This window comes from Acipenser ruthenus, chromosome 10 (genome assembly GCF_902713425.1).
Source record: "Acipenser ruthenus chromosome 10, fAciRut3.2 maternal haplotype, whole genome shotgun sequence".
Taxonomy (NCBI): Eukaryota; Metazoa; Chordata; class Actinopteri; order Acipenseriformes; family Acipenseridae; genus Acipenser; species Acipenser ruthenus.
In genome coordinates, this window is record NC_081198.1 from 32,693,495 (window position 1) to 32,719,494 (window position 26,000).

The 26,000-nt window shown below is 37.3% G+C and overlaps 2 protein-coding genes across 5 annotated transcripts in view; both read left to right on the forward strand.

The window, feature by feature from the left end:
- The first annotated feature begins 1,334 nt into the window (after window positions 1–1,334).
- LOC131738169 (transcription factor 15-like) lies at window positions 1,335–4,643 on the forward strand. Its single transcript, XM_059032051.1, has 2 exons — window positions 1,335–2,470; window positions 4,129–4,643. Exons 1-2 carry the CDS (start codon window positions 1,891–1,893, stop codon window positions 4,164–4,166), a joined length of 618 nt encoding a protein of 205 aa, XP_058888034.1. The 5' UTR covers window positions 1,335–1,890; the 3' UTR covers window positions 4,167–4,643.
- A 9,398-nt stretch (window positions 4,644–14,041) lies between these two features.
- Window positions 14,042–26,000, forward strand: part of LOC117405956 (twist-related protein 2-like) — a 29,368-nt gene continuing 17,409 nt past the window's right edge. Inside the window, exons 1-2 of one of the 4 annotated variants that reach the window (XR_009329711.1) lie at window positions 14,048–14,486; window positions 20,431–20,614. The gene's annotated coding sequence lies outside the window, so the exon portion shown is untranslated. Of the gene's footprint in view, window positions 14,487–20,430; window positions 20,615–26,000 lie in introns of all 4 variants that reach the window. The other 3 variants (XR_009329712.1, XR_009329709.1, XR_009329710.1) reach the window with 3 other exon arrangements.

Consider the following 26,000-nt stretch of genomic DNA (forward strand, 5'->3'; position numbering starts at 1 on the left):
TTTTGATAACCACTCTCCTGGCTTCTGTGGATTTGAAGCTCTAACTATCAGACAATAGTGCCTCCTAGATTTAAAGGTTGGTACAGTGAATTTACACCACTCAAATTAATCCTCTAAACCCAGTTTAAGGTAATGTAAACACATTGACAAAATAAATAAAGTTCTTAGCTGACTAAAAATATACTTCCATTGTGTGGATTAAAAAAATGCAATTAAAATTGTATTTTCTAATGAATAAAGCTATATTATATTTGCACAGGAAAGTAGGTAAAATAAAATAGTGTTTCCTGTTTTTGAAAGGGAAAGGTTACATTAAATGTTATAAAGGAATGTATGTGGTGTAACTGTCTGTACGGTAAGTTGGGAAAGTGCTTGGAGGGTAAGCAAAGCTTGCAATTATAGTCTGGCAAACCTATTTAAGATCAAATGTGTATTTTAAATGCTTGTCTAAATATTCGATGGTTTAAATGTGTTTCATATTGAAATAAAATAGTTGCTGGTATTGTACTAATGTTTGTCAAGATCTTTATAATTAAGTGAAATTTACAACACGTTTTAAAAACAAATTAAGTCTTAATTCAAATTGAAATATCTTTTATAAAACGTGCTATGTTATTTTTGTTTGTTATAGTTTAAAAGCTCAAATGGGGTTTTGTAAAACGTTTTGCAAGAATTGGACCACTGGTTTGCATAAAAACTAATCAACATCCCAACATCTTAGTTTGTTTTATAACGATACTGGGGGGAAAGCGCTAAAATCAGGAGTTGCATGTTGATTTAAGAAGATTTGAATATCGTAGACACATAATAAATAAAAATTTAACATTATACTACTACTTGCATTAGATACTCCATCACGGTAGCACGTGCAATGTAGCACTTTAGCCTTGTAGAACAGGCTGCATTTTATAGATTCACCGATTTATAGAACTACCAGTTAGTAGGTCTACACACTTTAGATAACATTAACAGTAATACAAACTTACATAATTCATTTACAAAATTTAAGATATCTTGCATTCATCTTGTTTTTTTTTTTTGGGGGGGGGGGGGGGGTTGCTGTCGTTTTGTGCAGTATAATTAATCTAAATTATTGTTAATGTATAAGGTGATATAGTTGTTTATATCTAAACAATGATAACATTAGTACTATTAATAATAATGAAACGTTAATTACGTTTGAAAAATTAACATAATCACGATACAACGACTGTTTTAACTCTACGCTTCATGCACGTTCTGTTCTATAAAGAAAGATACTATCATATGTTTCTGACAGGGGTTTTTTTTTCTTCTTCTGTCGCTTGAGTTTTAATTAAGACTTTCAAGAGACAGCTTATTCAACCCCATCTCCAGCAATAAGCCAGGACGCGTGGCTATTGAAGTTATGAATTGAAAAAAGAGCATTCTCGCCAAAACCTTCAATCAATTTCAAATGTTAGTTAAGTCTACTGACTGAGGTTGATGGGATACAACTTAGAACTTTATAATTAGTCGCATACTGCTTTATGAAGCTGGTCAATTGATAATCCATGGTCCTTTCTGTGCATTCATCCCCGTCTTTTCTAAGACAATTCTGATCAATTAGAAAACAGCCACGTGCTCTAATTAGGTCCTTTTGAAGGTAGAAGAATAGACATAAGGATACCGCTGGGAGATCTCAAACTATTTAACCTTCAACATTTACCCACCTCAATCACTTGGCACACGACTTAGACCAAGTGCGATTTGAAGACGCTAACCGAAGCCTGTCTGAAATTTAAGACTTAAATAAATAAATAACTTTTCAAATAGGTTAATATTAAGATAATTGACACATTTACCAACGCACATTTAACTTATTTTTTATTTTAATTTGTAAAACATCCATATAAATTCTATTAGGATAAAATGGAAGAGATGTTTTTTGACTTTGACCAAGACCCTACAGCAGACTTTGCCTTTTGGGGGCAAATGGACCCAAACTTCCAATTCCAGCCTCAGTTAGACAATATACTCTTGGACTGCCACTCCTTGACCGGACAGTTGTCCCCATGGTCATCCTTTGCATGCCAGTCTGTGTTCCCCGACGCCCAGCTCACTCTTACTGATCTAGATTCTCAACCCATGCAGTTAGAAGGTGCTGAACTGGACAGCTCCTTAGCGGCGGACGAGGCTCACGAGTTCAACAATAGGCTACAGTGTGGACTGGTACCGAACCATCCCTACAAGGTTCAGCGACACGCCGCCAACATCCGGGAAAGGAAACGAATGCTGAGCATCAATTCTGCTTTCGAGGAGCTCCGGTCCTATGTGCCCACATTTCCTTATGAGAAGCGACTTTCCAAGATTGACACTTTGAGACTGGCTATTGCTTACATTGCACTGCTTAGGGAAATCTTGCTGTCGGGTTGCGACCCCAAGTCTTACGTGGACGAATGCATGAAAAACGGCTATAAAAACCAGACCAACGCAATCTGGAATACTAGTGGTAAGCCGCTTTTTAAATCAATATGTATACCCTCAAAAATATAATATCCATTCATTTCAAACATTAACCAGATTGTGTGGGAAAAAGTAGTTATTAGTATAGCAGTTATGTTGTAGTTGGCTGTACCTTTAAGTGCCATAATATATTTTTTTCAAAACAAACTCCATTCATTCCTAACACCAACTCGTCATTTTTACGGTATATAATATACACCTTAGTATAATATTTATCTTACTTGCTTATGTTCAGCCTATGTATTCTGTGTGTTTATTGATAGGTACAGATCATTTGGTTTGGTGAATCGGTATAAATGCATAGGTTTAATACTCAAATGCATACATAACATACAAAAGTCGTTTCTTGGTCCGGTCTGAATTTTGTGATGTAAATAAACACACACAACATAGATTCGGTTTCTTTAGGTTAGAGGGTACTGGGTGTCATTCAATATTTATTTTTAATTAAATTAGTACACTCGTTTATTCCATATCAAAACTCTAGGTACGATGTGAATTGTAATAACAGCTTGACGATAATATTGTTGACATTTAAGTATTTGGTCACTTTTTATATTGAAAGTGGTAAAACATTTATTTAGAATGAAAAATCAACACAGTGACAGTGTTATAAAATGTGTTGTATACGAGGAGGATCTATTTTGAGAAAATGGCTCTATTTAATTATCTAAACAATAAATAAATATGATTAAAATAGTAGAATTGATGCTTTCCCCTATAGGTTATATACAAAATAACTTACATTTAATAGGAGCCAAACGGGTTTACAAGTTACAAGGCGATTGTATTGGAGATCATTAAAATAGACCTAATAATAATGATCATGCAAGTCATTGCATTCTTAGGCTAAAATAATCCTGTTTTGGTTTGAAATGACAAGCTCGATAAACAGCATGTTCTAAAAACATCACCTCAGAACTGGACTTAGCCTAATGCATTACTATGCACTGCATCTTCTAAAAAGGACAGAAGTAAGACAACGGTGAATTAACCACCCTTTTGTTGGAATGTCAATATTCTGAGCAGAGGTTAAATACAGATATCCGTGTTAATAAACAAAGATATGGAATATTTCATACAACAGATAATTAATACAACAGATTTGCGGTAGAATTCGACACTTATTTAAAGGGTTATGGAGTTATTGGCTGAATCCTTTTTTGTATTGTATAGTCAAGGCTTTGCACATTTTAATTAAAAGGATGTTGAATCAGCTCTAAGAGGCGAGTTGCTACATGGAAATCAAATCAACCTTAAACAGAGAATAATACATGAATAATTTAGCCAAGTACAACAGCTACGTGACATTAAATTGTGATCAAATAGTTTAAGCGGCAATCGGGATTGGCCATTTAAACAATTTATTTGGTTCGCGTTTCTTGTGTGCTTAATTGCCCAGCTGCTGAACATAGGCTCTTGTGGACGAATGTCCCCACAAAACCCAAGTGGTTTCAGTGGCATCAATAGTCCATTGATTTCTTTGGTTAACCAATTCCCCTTATTGTACTTCAGTCAGGGGTAGGTTTAATGAATTAATCTGCTTCTTTAGGAAGACTTGAATGGCTTGACTTGTTAAATGCTCATTAAAATGTATTTAAACCATCCTGTTGGTCTTGTTTTTGTTTCCCTGTTTAAATGTAGATCTGACAGCACGCCTTTCTTGGGTAAAGTGGGATTAAGGGGTGAATTATGGACAACGACGAGATGGTGAGAATCGTTTTGCCGAGGGGTGCACGATGACGTCACTGCTACGAACCAGCTGCTCGCTTCTCACCAGCACCAAACTGCTCTTCATGCTAGTTTATTTATTTTATATTTAAATTCATTTCTTCTGTGTTTTTGCATTTACTATATACTGCATTCACTGTTTCTCTTTGTGCTCCTTTTACACACACATCCTATTCATTCTTAGTTATTTTAATTGTAATTGTTGCGTTCACTTTTATAGTAATAATTCAATAACCTCACGGTTTTGCACCTCAACGATCAAATGAATGTTGATACTTAAATATGTCACAATATTTTTTTTGAAATTATATACTTTGTTTAGTGTATTTATGATTCAATACATGTCACTAATTGATCATTAGTTTACAAATCTGAATGAGTTATGTATTATGGTCGTGTTTCATTAATAAAGTGCATATTTATTATAGGCCTATTCCTCTTTGTCGTTTTTAAGACCGTGCTATTAAACACTATTTCGGTTTATATTGTACAATGTGTGTTGAAAATCAATGGCATTGCATTGTCTAACATGTATTTATAAACAGTGTCTACATCCACCCGATCGGACTGTAATCAATGCATTGAATCGGCGTTATCAAGACACATCAGACCCATTGGAATGGTCTGTGTGGTCCCACATGAGTAACACATGGCGTCCGTTAGGTGATCACCAACGCATTGAAAGGTGATGATAGGGTTGCCCAGTCTCATGAGAGAAACGTTAACAGATTGACGTTTCTGCATTTCTCCTTTCTGGTGGAAAAAACGTTACGTGGGTAACGTTTTCACTTTCAACCACAGTGCTTCGCGGCAGCTATTGTCGAATTTTTTTTTTTTTTATGTTTATTTTCTGTGAACGTTAGTTTATGGATAATCGTGTTTGCTTTTAAACCAATTAAATTGTTACACAACAATTACTATTATTTAGTCCATGCGTTTTAATTCCGTACATGGTCTTGTAGTAGTGGTAAAATATACACTGCCTTTTTTCTTTATATATTTACGGGAAACCTCGATATAATTTTAGGAAATGGCATGTCAGCACTGTACTTGCATCCAGAGGGCATCTGCCGATGAAAATAAAAACACGGCTAAAAACAAACTAGTATTGGGTTCATAACGCCGATTCAATGCATTGATTACAGTCCGATCGGGTGCTACATCTAATTGCTATTCACAAAATGTACAAACATTAATGACATTTAAACCTTCACACATTCACACCATATTATTACAAAGGAATTCATTTTGGAAGGATATTGGGAGCACAAAACAGCAAAGGATTTGTGTTTATGCTTGGTAACACATGTTTACATACACGTTTACATAATAATAATAATAATAATAATAATAATAATAATAATAATAATAATAATAATAATCTAGACTATCAACTGACGTTAGATTTCTTTACAATAGGTTCAGTTCTCAAACTTTTGGTAAGTATAACTTTTTAACTAATAAGAACGGCCTTTTAACACATGTCATCATTTGTTGTTTTTACTAATATTAAACAGGTGTTTGAGAATTATACTTATTTACGTACTTACCAATTTACATTTCTAAAATATAGACATGTGTTAGAAATAGTTTGAGAATCCCAAACATGTCACCTGTGATCCAAAAATCGCTGTTATGCATTACTGGTGTTAAGAGATGTCTCTTCGTTTATTTAATAAATTGCAAAAAGCCTAGACACTACTTGTTACGAAAACCAAACGTTGACCCACAGGAAGCGCGCTTGGACTTGAGTCAGAAATAAATGTTGCTCACGCGATCCAGACTGGTTGATTAAACCCTATGGAATAAATCGCCGTAATCTACACTTGACTTAATCACTCAGCACACGAATGTAGGTTAACATGCAAACATATTTACTTTGTTGACCAAATGCTTACCATATAAAAATAACAAAGGGGCGAAGAAACTTCGGGGTATCGAGAAATGTAATATTACATTAGGGCAATGTTGAAAGATCACGATTCAGGAGGGGGTCAATTTGAAGATGCGATTATAGGGCCAAAATATTTCCAATGCTAATCAGGTGCTGGAAACGAGCAATGCTGTATTTTTTTTTCCACAAGGTTCTGTTTGTTTAACTAAGTCGGTTTCCAAAAATGTAATTAAAGGGATTTTAAATCTGACTGAGGTTACCTTTTTTGTTCCTTTTCAATTGACGTTATTATAGTTTTAGTATTGGGAAGATAAATAGTCAGAATGAATTAGATTATAAAGTTTGATGCCTCTTCAATTGAAGCGCTGACAGCTGAGAATGTATAAATACTAAAACAAACGAACATTCTGTGACAAAGTCTGCACTTTTCAATATCTTCCTTCTTGTGGGAAACTTTTGTCATTGAATTTAGTTTATTTAGTATATCTCAGTTCAGCACAATTGAGAGCTTAATAGTTGACAGCTGAGAAAATGTCATGATATGTATTTTATATTTTAAAAATAACGCAGTATTTATATTTATCATATGACATTAAATGAGAAATAGGCCTACTGCGTAAACCGTTAGATCGGAAGATTGACAGTATGTTTTTAAATACGTGGTCGATTACAATTTTGATAATCTAAATAGCGTTTGGTGGTCTATGGTTGCATTGGCCCATTTTACACCCCGCTGTTAGTTTCAGATTTAACCGCCTTAAAAAAATGACTTTGATTATTCCAAGTATAGGCTATTGTATTAATTCACTATTATCTTGTTTTCTAAAGTCTAGCCCATTAAGGGCAGCAGTGTGGAGTAGTGGTTAGGGCTCTGGAGGGTCGTGGGTTCAATCCCAGGTGGGGGACACTGCTGCTGTACCCTTGACGAAGGTATACCTAGATTGCTCCAGTAAAAATCCAACTGTATAAATGGGTAATTGTATGTAAAAAATAATGTAATACCTTGTAACAATTGTAAGTCGCCCTGGATAAGAGCGTCTGCTAAGAAATAAATAAAAATAATTAAATCGGTACAGCTGGGCATGTGTAGCCTACCGTAGACTACATGCTTGATAACCTTTTAATTTGAAGAGAGGCAGGTAGGCCTATTGTATTGTAAATCGTGAATGCTTCTAATAATATATGAACAAATTGAGTGAGACCATTGGTTTTGTTAATTGGGTAACACTTATATAATGGCCGCAAATTCAGACGAGTTTCATTGGATTGCATTGGAGTAACATCTGCATAACAAATGGTATGTTTTAACGATTGTTGTTGTCGTGAAGATAGACAAATAAAAAAATGAATTCAAGTGGAACACTGCAGAAAATACAGTTAGTCCATCGGGATTCATAAAAAGGTGCGTCCATCACCTGGTAGGATTACTTCCTTTTGTTTTTCATATGAGATTTGTTTTAAGAACTGATAGAAGACTGACAGTTTCATGTATTTTTATAAATATAATTAGTAAATGCAGATTCACAATGTAAATGATTTACTTATTTGTAAAATGTATATTGTGTGTTATGTTTATTAATTACTGACAAATTATATATAGCTATATCTTTATCTTTACCTATATCAACTTTCAGCATCAACATTCAGTACTAAATTAGCCTGTACTATTACTAGACTTATTTAAAATATAGTGTGTTATGTATTAATAATTGTGTTATTGATATCTGCAATTTGATATACATAAATTAAACAAATAATTAATTTACAAAAAGATTATTGATTTTAAGAAAAAAATCTATGTAAATGCATGTAATAAATTCATTTTCATTTTATTAAATGGCATTTTTTAAAAAATCTTATGTGTGTACTAGCAACTACCTCTTTTTATATAACTGGAACATGAGGCTAAAATAATATTACTGAACCTACATTTCTCCTTGCTGTTTGTAACTACTAACCTAGATAGAATGGAACAGTCTGTATTGTCTGTAATTTTATGAAGAGAATTTCTGCCTCCCCAATCCCACTGCAATCAAATAATCTGTTGACAATGTGAGGAGTGGATCACTGTATTTTTTTGAGTCTGTGCATTTAGTAAAACAAAACCAAAAAAAGTATGTGAGATTCTGGTATTAAACACAAAAATCACAAAAAGTGATACCTATACTCAATCTTTAAGTAGCTAATTGGATTGCAGGCTGCAGATGAAAATGATAGTAGGCCTAGACGGCCCAAGTTTGATACAGGAACGATATGAAATGGAGTTTTACAGAGCAGTTTAATGGAGTAGCTGGATTTATTCAAACTGAAAGGAACATATGCTAAATTATTCATCTAGGTGTTTAGATTCTTTTTCTATATCATTTTCTGTTTCAATCATAACATCATAGTGACCTTTTTAAAACTTAGACATTTTAAAGCACCCCCATTGCCTCAGTACAAACCTCCAACTGGTCTTCTCTCCAAGTACAGCAGTGTAACCATTACCTGTCTCCCTGCAACCCTGCCCTGGTGGAGGAAGGAAATACATGAGTAAGAAAGACAGCCAGAAAATTTCTTACAGGGTCCTAGTTATCGGTCACATTCTGGAGCTGTACTGAGGTTAGAGGGGGTTTTAACATATTTGACGTAGTTGTTGACTGCAACAGAAAATGATATACAAACTAAATCTAAACAAGAATACATCAGTTAAGATTACTGTCAATCTGTATAATTTAGTCATCGTGTTTAATTTGGATAATATTGTTAAGTGTTTACCTTTTAATATGAAACTCCAAGCCGGATATTAAAACTCAACCACTGACTTACACTTGAGCTAATACAGAATTACAAAGTAACCCCAGAGTTTGAACAGCTATTGGGTACCAGGCTGCTAATCAAAACACTCCTAGCTTGGAATTTAGCTGTGGCTAATTTGGACATTTGCCAATAGAATCCGTTTATATTAAAACTCACACAGGGAGGTAGAATGTGCTGACTTTGCACACAGAACCAAAGGTGCAATTTTCCAGGAATCTCCTTAGAAACTGTTCCTAAAGTAGTGGTATGTGAATGATGGCATTCCTGCTTGAAGGAGTTCTAACCAAAGTTTTTAAATCAGTTTTCTTACATTATCAGAGCCCACTGAGCTTTTTTTGTAGAAAAAAAAAAAAAAAAATGTAGATGTTTCTTCATAGATGAAGTTAATGCTGCTTTCTGGTAAATTCCTGTAGTGTGCTCACATGTGTATTATCCCCCTCCAGTGATGAAATCCCCTATTAAAAAAGGGATGTAGTGGACCTGGTTCTACCTACCTATGTTGAATATGACACATGCTTTCATATATCTGGAGAATAGCTTATCAGTTGTCATGAAACTTTTTATTTGTGGAACTTTAGTTAGTTGTGGAGAGCATGGGATTCCAGGGATACGAGGGACGGTTCCTGTATGTTTGTTCATCCATCTATCTGGATGTTATTATTATTATTATTATTATTATTATTTATTTCTTAGCAGACACCCTTATCCAGGGCGACTTACAATCGTAAGCAAATACATTTCAAGTGTTACAGTACAAGTAATACAATAAGAGCAAGATAAATACAATGACTTTGGTTCAAGTAAGTACAAGTGTGACAAAATACAATTCAATAATACAGCAGATGACAGTGACAGTGATAGTTACATCAAGATATGACTAAATACAAAATACTACAGATTAAACACTTGGCCAATTACAGTACTCTGAAGTACAGGATTAAATGCAGTAAAATAGGGGGCAGATAAGAGCAAATAAAGCGCATTTAAGGAAGGGTGATAGTGTCCCAGGGGAAAAACAGAGGAGTTCTATAGGTGCTGTCTAAAGAGGTGAGTCTTAAGGAGGCGCCGGAATGTGGTCCTGACATCTGTAGGAAGGTCATTCCACCACTGTGGAGTGAGGGTGGAGAAGGAGCGGGCTCTGGAGGTAGGGGAGCGTAGAGGAGGTAGAGCCAGTCTTCTAGTGCAGGCGGAGCGGAGAGGTCGAGTGGGGGTGTAGGGAGAGATGAGGGTCTGGAGGTAGCTGGGTGCAGTCTGGTCAAGGCATCTGTAGGCTAGTACAAGAGTCTTGAACTGGATGTGATCGGTGATTGGTAGCCAGTGGAGTGAGCGGAGTAGTGGAGTTGCATGGGAGAAGCGAGGCAGAGAGAACACCAGGCGGGCAGCGGAGTTCTGGATGAGCTGGAGCGGACGTGTGGTGGACGCAGGAAGGCCAGCCAGGAGGGAGTTGCAGCAGTCTAGGTGGGAGAGTACCAAGGCCTGGACCAGGAGCTGGGTGGCATAGTTGGTGAGGAAGGGTCGGGTTACACTTACAAATGTGCATTCATCTGGATAATGACTTATCAAATGCATTTTCGATACTATTCCGTAATACTGTTGATATGTCATGGTCCTCAAATTTTTCATCATACTTATAGCCGGTATTTACTGTATCTTACTGACAACTTATTTAACATGGATAGTCAATGCCAGGCTTGTATTGATGTGATCACACACTAATTGAACATTTGGAACCCTTGTTTACACATATGGTAAAAATTAGACATACAGTGCTCCAAAAATGTAAGGGATATTCATAGTTGGGTATAGTAAGCTTGCTAATGGATTTAATTATTTATTTATTTTTGTGATGCACTGACTTTACCATGTGTAATGTATTTGCTTTGGGTTCTGGAAATCGAAGGATGAGGGTGAGAGCAGTCTTCAAAAGCAATTCCCAAGACAGTAAACCTTAATGACAAAACCCAAACCTACTGCCCCCTTGTGGCAATCAGTTATAGCATTTGGAGTTTTTAAGGTGTATCTAGCGTGTGCAGAATACACATACTGTACCCTGGGGAAATCAGGCCATTAAGATAATAGAACGGGGAATTGTACTGGCAAAAAATGATATTGTCACCCTGTGACGGGGTGCCCACCCCTTGTGTGTATTTTATTTATGTAATATATATATATATATATATATATATATATATATATATATATATATATATATATATATATATATATATATATATATATATATATATATATGTGTATAATATTGTGTTTGTGTACAGGAGGACAAAACCGTCAGTCTTGTAAAATGTGGTTGGCATGGTGGGAATGTGGCTGGAGTCTTAAGGTAATTGTTTAATAGGTAATTAAGGTTACAGCCACAGTATAAAAGACCCACTCCAGGCTCAGCGCGGCAGAAGAGTTTAGAGGACCAAGAGCGAACCAAGTTACTCGTCTTGTAAAGATTTAATTTGTTAGTGTTTACTCTGTTTTTGGCCAATGTGTCCTTTTGATTTGGTGTCAGTATTGTGTTTTGTTTAAACTGTTTGTTTTTGTTTGATTAATAAAAAGCTGAGCGTCTTAGTACCTCAGTTTAACCCTGTACGTTTTGTGTTTGGTTTTCATTTCCTGGTCTGACGTCACCACTGCAGCCCTCACTGTCGCATATGGTGTCCTGCGTGGGATAAACCACAGCCTCCGAGTCAGACCAGAGAAAAACTGCTTTGTTTTTTATTATTTTTTAAAGGAAAGGGTTTGTTATTTTTTTAAGGAAATGAAGATTGGGAAAGCACGGCAAACAGCAACAGCAGAGACAGCAGCAGCACAAGCATCCAGTGCCCAGTAGGGGCCGAAAACCTGTGCTCTGCCTGTGGGGATCAGGGCCACTTCATGGTCAGCTGCCCCCACCCCCCCTCCAGGAGGAGGAGGAAAGGGAGCACCGTGACCGGACAGAAGGTGCCACGACCACCTGCACATTCCTATGGCTGGAGGAGGATTGCGTCTCACTCCTATCTTCACCGCCATGGGAGGGCTGCCTGTTGCTCCCACCTCCATCACCAGGGGGAGAAGTGGAGATCCCGCTGCCGCTTGCTAGACTGGGGGCTCCCTTCCCACTGTCGCTTCCCAAAGGTCTGCTGCTGCTGCTGTTGCCTACGGAGGGACTGCTCCTGCGCTGTCCCGCCCTGCACCGCCCCGCCTGGGGTTGCCAGAATGGTCCAAAAACATATCATGAATGTTCTGCTAATCAGTTCCAGTATAACTCGAATCTGTATCAGTTACCTAAACCTTGTATACTCTTCTTGTTTAGATTCACTTTGCATAACATTTGGTTTAATCCTGGTAAGTTTTTAAAACCCAGAAGTTTTAAAGCACCCCTGTGACCTCAAAAGGCCTTAAGCATGTCTTGCTTCTAAGCACAGCTGGTACACCAGAGTGAAAATATTGTCCTGTTCCCCTGCAACACTGCACTAGTGAATGTAAAAAACACATCAGTAGGAACTACAACATAGAAGAAGTGTGGTATTTCTTACACATGCTGGAGTGTTTCAGGAGGATAGGATAATGGTTATAAGCTGGTGTACCTGCTGAACTTAAAGTTTTTTTAAGGCCACATGGTGCTTTTGACTTAGGAGGGTATATGATGGCACGCACACGACATCAAAATATTAAGGAGTCAACCATGTTATAATACTGATACCAGAATAAAAGAACCTCTCACATAGGATTTAAGGTTCACCATTATATGACCTACGCTAAATAAACTGTCAGAAGTATATATAAGGCATACACCATGGCCCATAAACTAAGAGGCATTTTGGAAAAAGAAACGCATGCGAGGTATGTGAAGCATCTTTTTTTATTGTGTATGTGGTAATTTTACTGGTTTCATGGCAACAAAGTACTAAATGACATTGAATGGGCAATGGCTGACATTGGTTGCCATCGGTGGTTTCATTGCACTGTATCTAAATGGTATTAGCCAAACTTCTGTAAGAGTAGTTTTTCAATATTAAAAGTTTTGTTTTCCAAAAGCTTATATGATATTAGATCTGGCCCAAGCCAGTGGCACAAAATACTAAAAGTGAGCATAAGATATGTTCTCCATTTACCATAATATTGTGTGTGTGCGTGTGCTGAAGTGGCGAGGACTCATTTCTGAGGAATGCACCCTAACGTCCGCTAATTGAAAATAAGTCTTGTGTTACAGTGTGAAGAATTTCACATTGGGTTCTGTTAGCCTATTTAATATCAAACAAATGCCAACACACTATACATTTACAAACACTTGAAAGAGACATTCATATTCTCAAAAGAGGGTGGGTAAAGGACTGCACCTTTACACAGTATCTTGGTTACTCTTTCCTTTAATGCAGAGTTATTCACAGTACTTGTTTAAAATTATTGTTCATAAAGTAATGAAAGTAATGTTTTATGGTAGCAGCAAATTACATTGCTTTGCACGAGGAACTGTTTTCTGCCTTTCCCATGCTTTGATACATGAGTTCCATGGGAGAATAATCTGAACCCAAAGGCAGCAGGGAGCAGATAAGCGTTTGCAAACAACTAAACGTGATGTCGTTACGCACGTTCTTAAAGACCGTCTACAAGATTTTAGCAGAATAATTTTGTGAGTCACATTATTACAGCAGCCATGTAGACAAAACGTGGTGCATGTCTAAACAGTTCCTAATTTGATGGTGGTGATTTTTTATTTTTTTTGTTAATTAATTTATTATAACGTAAAGTTTTAACAAATTTGGCAGTCGACCCTTCCATGCCCCAACCAATCTCAGGGCACCATACAAATCACAAGGCTTTTTTTTTTTGGTGAAAATCTGCATTTTAATAATAGTTCATATAAAGCAATATCGGATTTGACCGAAGGTAAAACACCATACCGGTATTTTACTGTTTGATGTACTGTAATTTTATCCCCTTCAACAAGTAGCATACCCATACACTTTCACAACTTATTACACTTTTCGTTTCTTATCATTATTCATTACAAAACCATAATGTTTTTCTATAGATTGTTTCATGGTTTTTTTTTTGTATACATTAATGTTATTCTTACACACTAACGCTGAAAAGGGCATCCTCATGTTTTCAATTTTTTTTTTTTATAGGAAAACACACGTGTCAGCTGTGTGTGATAATGAGTAACAAGGTGTTAAAGAATCACACTAATACGAAAGCTTATTGCACCTTTTCCAATGCAATTCCTTCGGATTGTTATCTTTTTCTTACATATAATTTGTGGTAGCCCATTAAACAAACCGTGTTGTACGAGACTCACTTTTTGTAACTTTTGGTCGTTATTTTTTATACGGGAAGGCCACGTTAAATGTTATCAATCGGTTTCTCTACTCAGACATTCACCCTATTTAGAACTTAGAGACCTGTATGATTTGTGCCACACCGGGAAGTAATTTCGCTTCAAGTTTGCAGGTGTGTTTATTGTAAGCAAGAGCTAAACTTTCCAAGTAGCCTCGTGTAAACACAATGAAGACAAACGTCAATTAGAACATGGCACCCTGCTGCTATAGGAAGGGAAGTAAGCAAGGTAACTAAACAAAGGGAAAACGTAAGTACTTTACTTTCATCCACATTTAAAAAAATAAATAATTTAAAAAAATGTTTTAAGTGATGCAAATTGGCTATACGAAATTTAGAGGATTTGTTATAAATTAAGCAAGGAAAAAAACAAAACGCTAGGAACTATTTATTGAAAATGATTACTCAAAAAGAAGCAAATGTTGGGTTTATAGAATATTTATTTTTTATGTATGAACTTTCAGCCCTGTCTGTAAGGTTGCTACAGTTACTAAACGTTTTATTTGCATCCTTTTAATTGAATGTATTACACCAGTCATATTAAGTCGTATACACCGATATCAAGTGTTCTTTAAAACTCCATCAATCTGCAGGAATTTGCATTCAAAATATTTAAGCGATTTTGTGAGTCGTGTCCACAGCGCACTTTGAAAACATTTGTCCATTAATGTGCCGAGTTTGGCATAAACCTACTGAAGATTTACAGGTGTACCATAGCATTAGTATCAATAACATCTGAAATGTTCCTGCCACCTTATTTACTTCTAATATGTTTGGAAATGGTTCACATATTTGTCATAGCTCTGTTTTATTTTATTTCTCCCAGGTAGATATTTTGATATACTGGATGTAAAAATAATAATAAAAAAGCTATAAATGCACAAAAAGAGGTATTGAAAAATGACAAAACACAAATAAAGTATGACCCTTTTATTATATACCCTTACCCGGGGGACTGCCCAATGACAGCAGCTTCTTGAATTCAGTTGTGCGCCATTACAGCGCCCCCTGTTAAGTAAAAAGGAGAACTGCATGCAAGAAAGAAGGAAAGCAAAACAGTGAAGAAATAAGGAAGCATTTATGTACTGTATATTTTGATAATCCATAAGTATTAAACAGTCAACAGTACAACATTTTTAGAAATTGCTTTTAAACAAGCAAATAAGTACTGTACTCCACAAAGTGTATGATTGGTTGGATTAATATATGCTATTTCAGAGGTAATTCCTCAAGCTGCGTATAACATTTTAAAATGAATGCTGCCTTGGCTGCAGACGCTACCTGTTCAAACATATAATGTTTGATGCCTTATTAGGTAACCAGACTCTAGTTTCTGGAATGCAATATTGGTATGACCTGTTAAACAAACAACAACAACAACAAAAAAAAATTACTGTGCAATTTCTAAAGAATTGCAGACCTGTTTGACAAGTACAATTCCCTGTTGTGTTGGGTCCTATGAACCAGTTATGAACAAATACAGTTAAATACTAATGCTGTGTATTTCCAGATACCGCAATATGTTCTCATTGGAATGTTCCTTGGTCAAATATTGGGATTTTGAAGGACGGTAACAAACCCCTTCCAGTGTACCAAAGAATGAATGGACTTTGGGTGGGGATGTACACAAACATCCCTTTAAGAACACCACTACTAGTTGCCATATCCCTTTAAATCTGCTTTAAAATAGTCACGTTATTTAAATATGATTGAAATGTTATAATAATAAAGCAAAATGTATGATGTTAGTGACCCAGGAGACTAGACACTGATCAAAGCCAAGGTGGCAACAGCAGCATACTATAATTTAATGCATTTATTTTTGTGTAAAAATTATACCAGATTAATCACACTTGGTAAAACTGTCTAGTATAGATATTGTAACATACAGACAGACATACCCGATTTGTGTGACATAGAATTTTCTCAAATACCTAAAATTATATATATATATATATATATATATATATATATATATATATATATATATATATATATGTATTAATATACTAATACACCTGCCACTTATTTACATCCAGAAAGAGTACTTTGGTAGTCGCCCTTACCTCACACCTTGACCCTGCTACAGATTATCAGGGTTTGCACAAGTAATAGAAAGCGTGGTTATGACTGTGCAAAACAAATGTTGATTTTACATAGTGTGTCCCATATTTATTTTAACAGGTTTTGTAATGGTCTAGAAAATATATTAGAATTCCATATACCCATACATTAAAAGGAAGACTTCATTGAGTTTAGGATTTCCAATCCACAGGGTGGTATTTTGGATCTAATTGAGAACTCGACACAGGGTGCGTTAAGTAAGTGAGCGGCTCAGTAAAAGAATCAACTTAATTTTTCATCAGTGATAAGAGTGAGCGTACAGAATGGCCACCTGCAGGAAACAAGTGGAGATGACAGGCAGGATTGACAAATACATTTGTCAAGAACGATGAACTGGTTTTGACTGATGCCGTTATGTATTAATTGGCTAAATAAGTAAAAATTGTTGTTTTCGAATTTGTATCATTTAATTTCATTTTTTTTAATGTAGAGCTGTTTTATAGTTATTAATGTATTATTATTAGGCTTGTAGTATTAATATTATTCATAATTTTCATTATTATTGTCTGTATTAAACACAGCCAGATATGAGGTTCAGTTCAAACAGAGCGCTGAACTCAGCGAGGTACAGCAGGGGACAGTAACTTCACACGGGGCCATTTTATCTACCATCACCTCAGAAACACAAACAAGCAAATAAATATTATTCGCCATTTTTAAAAGTCGCTCAGCGCTCTTGTGGAGCAGAGCGTTAAGTCATTTAAATTCAGCTCAGTGTGCTTTCTGAGCGTTCTCATTCTGAGCGGCTCACTTACTTAACGCGTCCACAGTGTAGGACTTATCCCAAAATAGTGGGGTCACATCAGGCCGAAACGACTTCTCTGGAATAACTAGATTCCCCCTGCGGACCCCACTGCAACTCTGTGGCATTATATCAGATGCACAGCACATGTTGGAGCCAGGATCACAGAACTTTGGAGGCTGTTTATTGATCTAAAATGTGAAATATGACTGGTATGGCAGTGCTTATAATAAAGTCACTTATTTAGCAGATTTCGTGTGAGGTGGCATACCAGAGTTTAAACGAAACAGCAGGTTTCCATGGCAACAACATGCTAGGCCTAGCCAAACTAGCGGTCCCTTTGGGACACTGAACACCGCTTGATTTTGATGTACCAGAAATGAAAAAAAAGAAACAAATCTTAGCATCCTTGAGAGCTGAACAGCATAATCTTTCCATGCTTCATATGTGCCAGATAGTTATATAAGCATCATTTGCTTTTGATTTCACCATCCATCTCTCATTTTACTGTTCTAAGTAACCTGTGGTAATATTAATGTTATGTATGGGTCCAGGTTAGTCCTATGGGATCCAGAAATATAAATTGTTGTGTTTGAAGAGTAATGTGACTTCCAATTACGTTTTCTTGGTATTATTGCACTGTCCCATATATATAAATAGCCATGCGTTAATTAAGCAAATAACATCCCAACATGTTTAGGGTCATGTATAAAAATGCTGGACAGGCCTGGTTGCCTATAATTATGGCTAGCATGGCTGCAAGAGGAGACCTCGGTGACTTTGAAAGAGGGGCGATTGTTGGGGCATGTTTGGCAGGAACTTCAGTGACCAAGACAGCTCAACTTGCCGATGTTTCTTGAGCAGCGGTGTCTAAGGTGATGTCGGCATGGAACTCCGATGGAAAGACATCATCAGCAAAGGGCAACAGTGGGCGGAAGCGCATACTCTAGGATCATGATATCTGTGCATTAATTCGAAGTGCAAGGCAAAACAGGCGAGCAACTGCAGATAAATTGACTGCAAATTTCAACCTGTGGCACGAGCAGGCAGTTTCATCAAAAACGGTCCGCCGAGAACTCCACAGAGCAGGATACCATAGTGGCCCAACGCCCTATTAAGTGACTTTACATTGGTGTTTCCATTTTTTTGTTCACTACTTGTGTGTGTGTATATGTACAGACGTGCTCAAATTTGTTGGTACCCCTCCACAAAAAATGAAGAATGCACAATTTTCTCTGAAATAACTTGAAACTGACAAAAGTAATTGGCATCCACCATTGTTTATTCCATATTTAATAGAAATCAGACTTTGCTTTTGATTTTTTATTCAACATAATATTGTAAATAATAAAACAAATGAAAATGGCATGGACAAAAATGATGGGACCGCTAACCTAATATTTTGTTGCACAACCTTTGGAGGCAATCACTGCAATCAAACGTTTTCTGTAGCTCTCAATGAGACTTCTGCACCTGTTAACAGGTAGTTTGGCCCACTCTTCCTGCGAAAACTGCTCCAGCTGTCTGAGGTTTGATGGGTGCCTTCTCCAGACTGCAAGTTTCAGCTCTTTCCATAGATGTTCAATAGGATTCAGATCAGGACTCATAGAAGGCCACTTCAGAATAGTCCAATGTTTTGTTCTTATCCATTCTTGGGTGCTTTTAGCTGTGTGTTTTGGGTCATTATCCTGTTGGAGGACCCATGACCTGTGACTGAGACAGAGCTTTCTGACACTGGGCAGTACGTTTCGCTCCAGAATGCTTTGATAGTCTTGAGATTTCATTGTGCCCTGCACAGATTCAAGGCACCCTGTGCCAGGCGCAGCAAAGCAGCCCCAAAACATAACCGAGCCTCCTCCATGTTTCACTGTAGGTATGGTGTTATTTTCTTTGAAAGCTTCATTTCGTCTGTGAACATAGAGCTGATGTGACTTGCCAAAAAGCTCCAGTTTTGACTCATCTGTCCAAAGGACATTCTCCCAGAAGGATTGTGGCTTGTCAATATGCATTTTAGCAAATTCCAGTCTGGCTTTATGTTTTTCTGTCAAAAGTGGAGTCCTCCTGGGTCTTCTTGCATGGAGCCCACTTTCGCTCAAAAAGCGGCAGATGGTGTGATCAGAAACTGACGTACCTTCACCTTGGAGTTCAGCTTGTATCTCTTTGGCAGTTATCCTTGGTTCTTTTTCTACCATTCGTACTATCCTTCTGTTCAATCTGGGGTCGATTTTCCTCTTGCGGCCGCGCCCAGGGAGGTTGGCTACAGTTCCATGGACCTTAAACTTCTTAATAATATTTGCAACTCTTGTCACAGGAACATCAAGCTGCTTGGAGATGGTCTTGTAGCCTTTACCTTTACCATGCTTGTCTATTATTTTCTTTCTGATCTCCTCAGACAACTCTGTCCTTTGCTTTCTCTGGTCCATGTTCAGTGTGGTGCACACAATGATACCAAAGAGCACAGTGACTACTTTTCTCCATTTAAATAGGCTGAATGACTGATTACAAGATTGGAGACATGTGTGATACTAATTAAAGAAACTAATTAGTTTGAAATATCACTATAATCCAATTATTTATTATCTTTTCTAAGGGGTACCAACAAATGTGTCCAGGCCATTTTAGAATATCTTTGTAGAATAAGCAATAATTCATCTCTTTTCACAGCTTCTTTGCTTTATTCTATGACATACCAAAGGCATGCAAGTATACATGATAAAATAGCTTTTAATTTCATCACTTTTCAGGAGGAATGAAGCATTATTTCAATGAGCTGTAAGGGTACCAACAAATTTGGGCACGTCTGTATGTGTGTGTGTGTGTGTGTGTGTAATATATATATGGGCTATTTCTGTGTTTAGGCGCTTCTCCTCAATCCACTAGTTCATCATAGACATATTTAACATAAGCAGGATCACCCGGTGTCTTTTTTTTATAGAAATATGGGCCAGCGCCACCAAGTAGTCAGCCTGCTTTGGATCAAGTGTCCTTTTTGTTTTGCTGGCAATACACAGCTATGATCTAGAAAGGGCTTGTGTAATACTGATATAATTATACTTTGGCTGATTTAGCCTACTTAGTACTGTGTCTATGTGAGGTAACTAGAAATTCCTGAACTCCTAGTCCAAGCACTTTTAACACAGTATTTGTGAGAATTACAAAAAGAGCCACTCTGAACAATTTGTAGTGCTTTTCTTTTGTCACTTTTTTGTGTCCGGACTCAAACATACTGTATATACAGTAGGTACTGTAAACAATTGACTACAATCAGCATCCCTAGGATTGGCTATAAACAGCGGGTCTGATTTTTCTACATTTATCTTTTTAATAGTCATTAAAAAGAATGTCTTCAATTAAGCTTTTATATTGGGCCGGAGGCCCTGTGTTCCAGAGGAAAGCCATCCTGACAGAGGTGAGACCCAGCACAGGCCGAGTCCATGTTGGAAAGCAAGTCCCTGATCCCCAGAGAGACCACAGCAGAGGAAGGTGGAGGAGCAATGAAATGTAGACAAAGGGTGAGATTTAACATGAAAGAAGCCAAACCGTGACAAGTCTGGAGAGCATTGCTGAAGAACTTCTACAGACTTGATTTAAAATGGCTATGCTACTAAATTAGCGCTCTAGAATATGAATAACTTCATGTTTTTATGATCCTGATTTAAAATGTGGAGCCGTTTGCACTGACTGTCTCAAACTCAACATGGTGACACTGTAACTACTTTGAATTTTCAAAAAATGTCTCCAAACTAGGCTACTATATGGACTTTTCTTTTGGGTTTGAATACAATCGGATTAATTGTTAATTTTACTTAATACCGGAAACAAGTTGCAGTCAAAATGGCAGCAAAAAAAAATAAATTAACCGGTGTGTCTCGGAGGAGCTGAACTGGTATAGGCACGGCTGTGTGGTGTGTAGGGGGAGTCATACAGTCGCGATAATTAAAGTATTTTGAACCTTCTCTTTTTAAGCAAATATAACTATGGTACAAAGCTATTATGTAGCTATTTTTTATGGTTTTATTGAGGAAGGTTTTTCAACACAGCTTTCAATTAACCGTGGCGTGAGCAAATATGCTAGACATGGTTTTCATGTCACACGCGATATGTGGGTAGGTTTCTTGTATTTATTTTTTTTGGTGGCTTTTTTAGTAAATGCCTAATACATTGACAACCACCAGTATTTGTGTAGTTGGTTGTAAGTGCTGGTTGTGTATAACTTTGTATTAATGCTTGGGCCTGTGCCCAGCAGTATAGTAGGCTATAGAGTAATAATAAATAATAATAATAATAAGCAGTTTGCTTCACCACAGTTGTCTTGGTTCATGTATTCAGCCTTGTAATAAGAAGGAACTGCTTGTGTCTTCTAGAGACTTACTTATTTGTATTTAGACTTTGCAGGGGCTATGTGATTTACAACATCTAATACAGTACCTAGAGGAAAATACTATTCTAATATCAAAGCATACTTTATAACTTTAGTGTACAATATATCATGATAGATAATACTGTTACCATTGCTGGTAATTATCTTGCTCACTGCAGCACACTGTGCCCCTACCCCCAATGCTCAAGACAGCTACTAAGTTTATCAAACAACCAGGTGGCCAAGTTAGACCCAATTGTGTCAAAAAACAGTATGTGGAAATAAAGTAATCTACCTGTAGTACAATTCTTTGATAAATTCTTAGAAGTTTTGTCTTTTACTGCTTTTTGCAGTATTTCCAGTTTGTGTTGATCTCATTTTGTTTTGTTTTTTTTGTTTTTTCATATGCTGGGCCAGTTTTTTGTTTTTTTTTTCAAGCTGTTTTTTTGCACATGCAACATAGATTGGTCCCATTATGCAAGTTCAGTTTTTGCTTACTTGGCTCTAGAGAGCTATGGAAAGTGGTTTCCAAGACCTTCCTGGTTTTCTCATTAGTGTCTGTTTTCATGAGTTCCTTTGTCTTGCTAGCTAATAATTCATATTGGTTTGGTTTGAAACGGCTGTCCTTGTTGTTTTTTACATTGCGTTTTAGGATTGTTGACATTTCCCTCGCCACAGGGAACCCCACTGTAAAATTCTCAGATTCATGTTGGGATTTTCATTAGTTTCCTTGTGGATATTGCTTTGTGCAAATACACTTTCCACAGAAATACAAATAAACCAGCTCAGCTGCTAGCTGTTTTGTGCAGGAAAGGCAAATTAAACGGTGCTGATAAAATGATATTGCGTGGAACATTGCAGCACTTTGATAAAGTCAGAAACTCAGAGGCGCTTTAGACGGAGAATAAACTGGTGTGAAGTTTGATTACAAATTGACATTGTGTACTTTTTACTTTGTACACCTGTGATAGGATAGTGCTGTGGGCCCAGGTATTATCGGCAGGAAAGGAGACTCAGACACAGGGAAAACTTGGTTTGAGTGCTAATGCACATTTGTAGTTGACAAAACAGTAGTTAAAAACAGAAATCAAAAGGCACAAGGGCCAAAGTAAAAGGTTAAACAAAACAGCAGAGCATTCACTATACTGCTATCTCTACACAAACAAATCGCCAGCACCACAGTGCAAACTCACCCAGACACCCTCCACCAGACAAAGGATTTCTCCTTATGTGCCATGCGGCTGGAGCCTAATTAATCATCAATTAATCAATGACCTACTTCAGGCTCCAGCCACATTCTCACATGTATTTTGGCAGGGATCAATTTAACCCCCTCCCTGCCAACCCAATATTCCCCAGACACACACACATAGCACACATGGCCACAATCGCCCCCCCCCCCCCCCCCCCACCTTAAAAGCCCAACAATGGCACCTATAGTCCTGGGCCAGGAACTGAGACATCAAAGGCCCCCTGGGCGGCAATGCTGACAGAGGCATGGTTGGCTTCTCCAGCCAGGGCAATCCTGGCAGCGGAAATGCTACCATTGGTAACTCTGGCAGTGGAAATGCTGACCGTGCACAGGCTGGCTCCTGCAGCCTGGGCAGTCCTATTAGTGGAAATGCTGACAGGGGGGCAAGGTCCTTCTCCAGTGGCACCGCTGTTACCGGAAAGGCTGACAACGGGGTGGCACACTCCGGCAGAGGAAATGCTACTTGGGACAACGCTGTCAGTGGCAATACTGTCAACAGCAATGAAGAACAAATGGCGAGACCGTCATGCTTGATGGAGGGGTTTTTCTGTAGTGTCCTCTTTTAAACTGCATTTGGGCTTGTTTTAGAGATAAGAAAAGGGAGTAAGACCGCTCATCAGCTGCTTGTGCCTCTAAGTCCCCTATAATTTATACGTATTTACGTGCACTTGAAAGATGTCTCAATAGGGCTTGTATAGAAAACTTGAAAGATGTATAGCTAGTAAATTTAGTGGGAGTTAAGTGGTAATTGAATATTAGGCAATTCACTGAAAATTGATGGCGCGGGCCTATTTCCTCATCACAATTAGCTGAAACATGCAGCACTGGTTTACAAGGCTTTTCTGAGTGCCTGTAGGTTTTACAGTTTACTGTAAATGTCATCTTTCCGTTTACAACGTTAACACGTACTCTTCACCCTGTACTGTTCCAATCGGCAAAGCAAACAGCACTGTTTGGAAAGGGTCCTCCTCAACTGTGCATGTCATCTGTGGCTAATGATTCAGTTAAGCTGGAGCTGCATTGTAGGCAACCTTGGCAAATAGCTCAGAAATGTATATAATTACTACTGCCTGTTTCCTAGTCTTCTATTCTGAAAGCACCAACTTCGTCCAACATTTTTATTCAAGCGATTCCTAATAAAATTAACACATGCTGTTGGAAAAATAAATGTACATTTGTGCCCTTCAGAGGTCCCATACATGCATTTTAATAAGTCTAATCCCATTTGAAGTGTCTTTAACCTTTTTGAATATGTAAATCATCATTGTGGGTTTGGTTCTTGCTTCAGATTTCTATTGCAAGGAATTCCCAAACTTATTTTTTAAGATTGTAGTCAGTCCAAAGCAACTATATGCAAACAAAAGTATACTATTGTAATAATTCATGTTTTTACTAAATTGTTTGAATTATAGCACATTTCTTTATTACAGCAGCAATTAATTCCACAGTCACTTCCCTGAAACGTTGCAAGATGTTCCATCAGGAATAAAAGTGCAATGATGTGTGAAATTAATACATCATCAGATCTATACAGATTTTTTTCACAATTATCTATTTTTGCTATTACTTCCACGCAAGACTGCCACATTTCAGCTGTGCTCTTGTACTGCTAAATTTGTCAACACATTTTATAGTACGGTTTTATATGCATCACAAAAGGAGGGACTAACATACAACATTGGCTAGCCTACATGATTCTTTCTAAACCCTCTCATATTCAGGTTCCCTCTGTATTTAATCAGCGCTCCCATAACAGCTGACAACGTATTTAAAAAATTGTGTGCCCCTTTTTATGTGCCACCTGGGTGGCTCATGATTGAGCAATATTGTCTATGGGAGTTTGGTTAGGGTTTATATTTAGGGCTTCTAGTTTTTCGGGTTTTATCTTTGATCACGTGATGTCCCTTTAAACATATTTTGAGCCGATTTCACTTTCTTAATCAAACACTAATTACCAAAGGAAGTTGTTTCTTTTTACCCTCATATCTTGATTGAGTTAACAAACAACGTGCATTGATCTCCCTTGATTCTACTTGAAACTGCATTTCGTTCTGGCTCTAATCGCCGAATTCAGTTTATTCATTTCCACTGCGGTAGTTTCTAGTATTGCATCGCTAATTTAAACATTCTGGTATTCCGTTAAGGCTTAACAACTATTAATTAAGGTTTAAAGGGATGGAGAGAGATGGAAAATAAAAACCGGAAAGTAGAAGCCCTATTTATATTGAAGCCAGACAGGGTTAGTGAAGTATTTTCCAACTAGTCAGAAGAGGTTGTGCTAATGCGGTGTGCTAGGGAAGAGTAGCAAACCAGGCCTTTGCTCCAAAATGTGCTCGGGGTGAGACGTGCTCCTGCGGTTTAGGGGGGCAAAACCTGACAGGACCGTTTCTCATTGTGCTACAGTGGACCCTACTGGTCATGCGCCTGGTAAGGCCAAGCGGACACCTACAGGGTTGACGTTTTTCCTCCAGAGGTCGGTAGCTCACTGACATCCGCTCTTCAGTTCCTGGGTGTAAAAGAGGAAATTGAAGAATAGAGCCCTATGGGAAATTAAGACATTTGAAGATGTTTCCTCTATTGAGTTTTGTAACTTCATGAATAACGCCATCACGTGGCAACGATATTCAGTTAATTTCTGGTTCGGTGGCCTTGGTATATCTGTCGTCTTAGTTTATATTTAGTAATAACATGGTCGCTGTTCTCTAGTCCGAGTCAAGTTACACAATTTCAAAGCTAAGCAGCTTTTGTTAAAAAATGACAGTCGGCACTCCTGTGAATTCTAACGGAAGCATTCCGGAGCATTTCATTTTTCTTCCATTTAATATGAAAGGAATTAGGAATTTTTGTGGACCCTTGGCATAAGGAAAGTGTTTCTTCAAATACAGAGTCTGCATCTTGACAGGCTGCATAAAAAAAATCTGCATCATATTAAACCCCACTAAGTATTTCAAGCTGCTACAACCTCCTTTGTGAACATGTATGAATGCCTGTAATAGGATTTCAAATGCACCTTGTCATCAGTGGTTACTACAAAGATGAAATTCAGAATGAAATATAAGTTAAGACTGCATCGACCTGATTTTAAAACCCGAGAATCTGTCACAATAATGCATTGATCCCACTGTAAATTTCCCAAGGATACAATACCCAACATATGAAATGCTTTAAAGCTCTATCGGTTAATTAGATGTTTTGTAGGACCTCACATCTTCTCTCCATGATGGCAGAAGTGGTGAAAACAAACAATCTTCTAATAAATGGCATTGTATTTTTTTTTAATATTGTG

Bases quoted from the DNA above. Each gene is read 5' to 3' on its own strand.
- LOC131738169 (XM_059032051.1), top strand. From the start codon at position 1,891: ATGGAAGAGATGTTTTTTGACTTTGACCAAGACCCTACAGCAGACTTT. The intron at 2,471-4,128 runs GTAAGCCGCTTT...GTTTAAATGTAG, and splicing joins CGCAATCTGGAATACTAGTG to ATCTGACAGCACGCCTTTCT.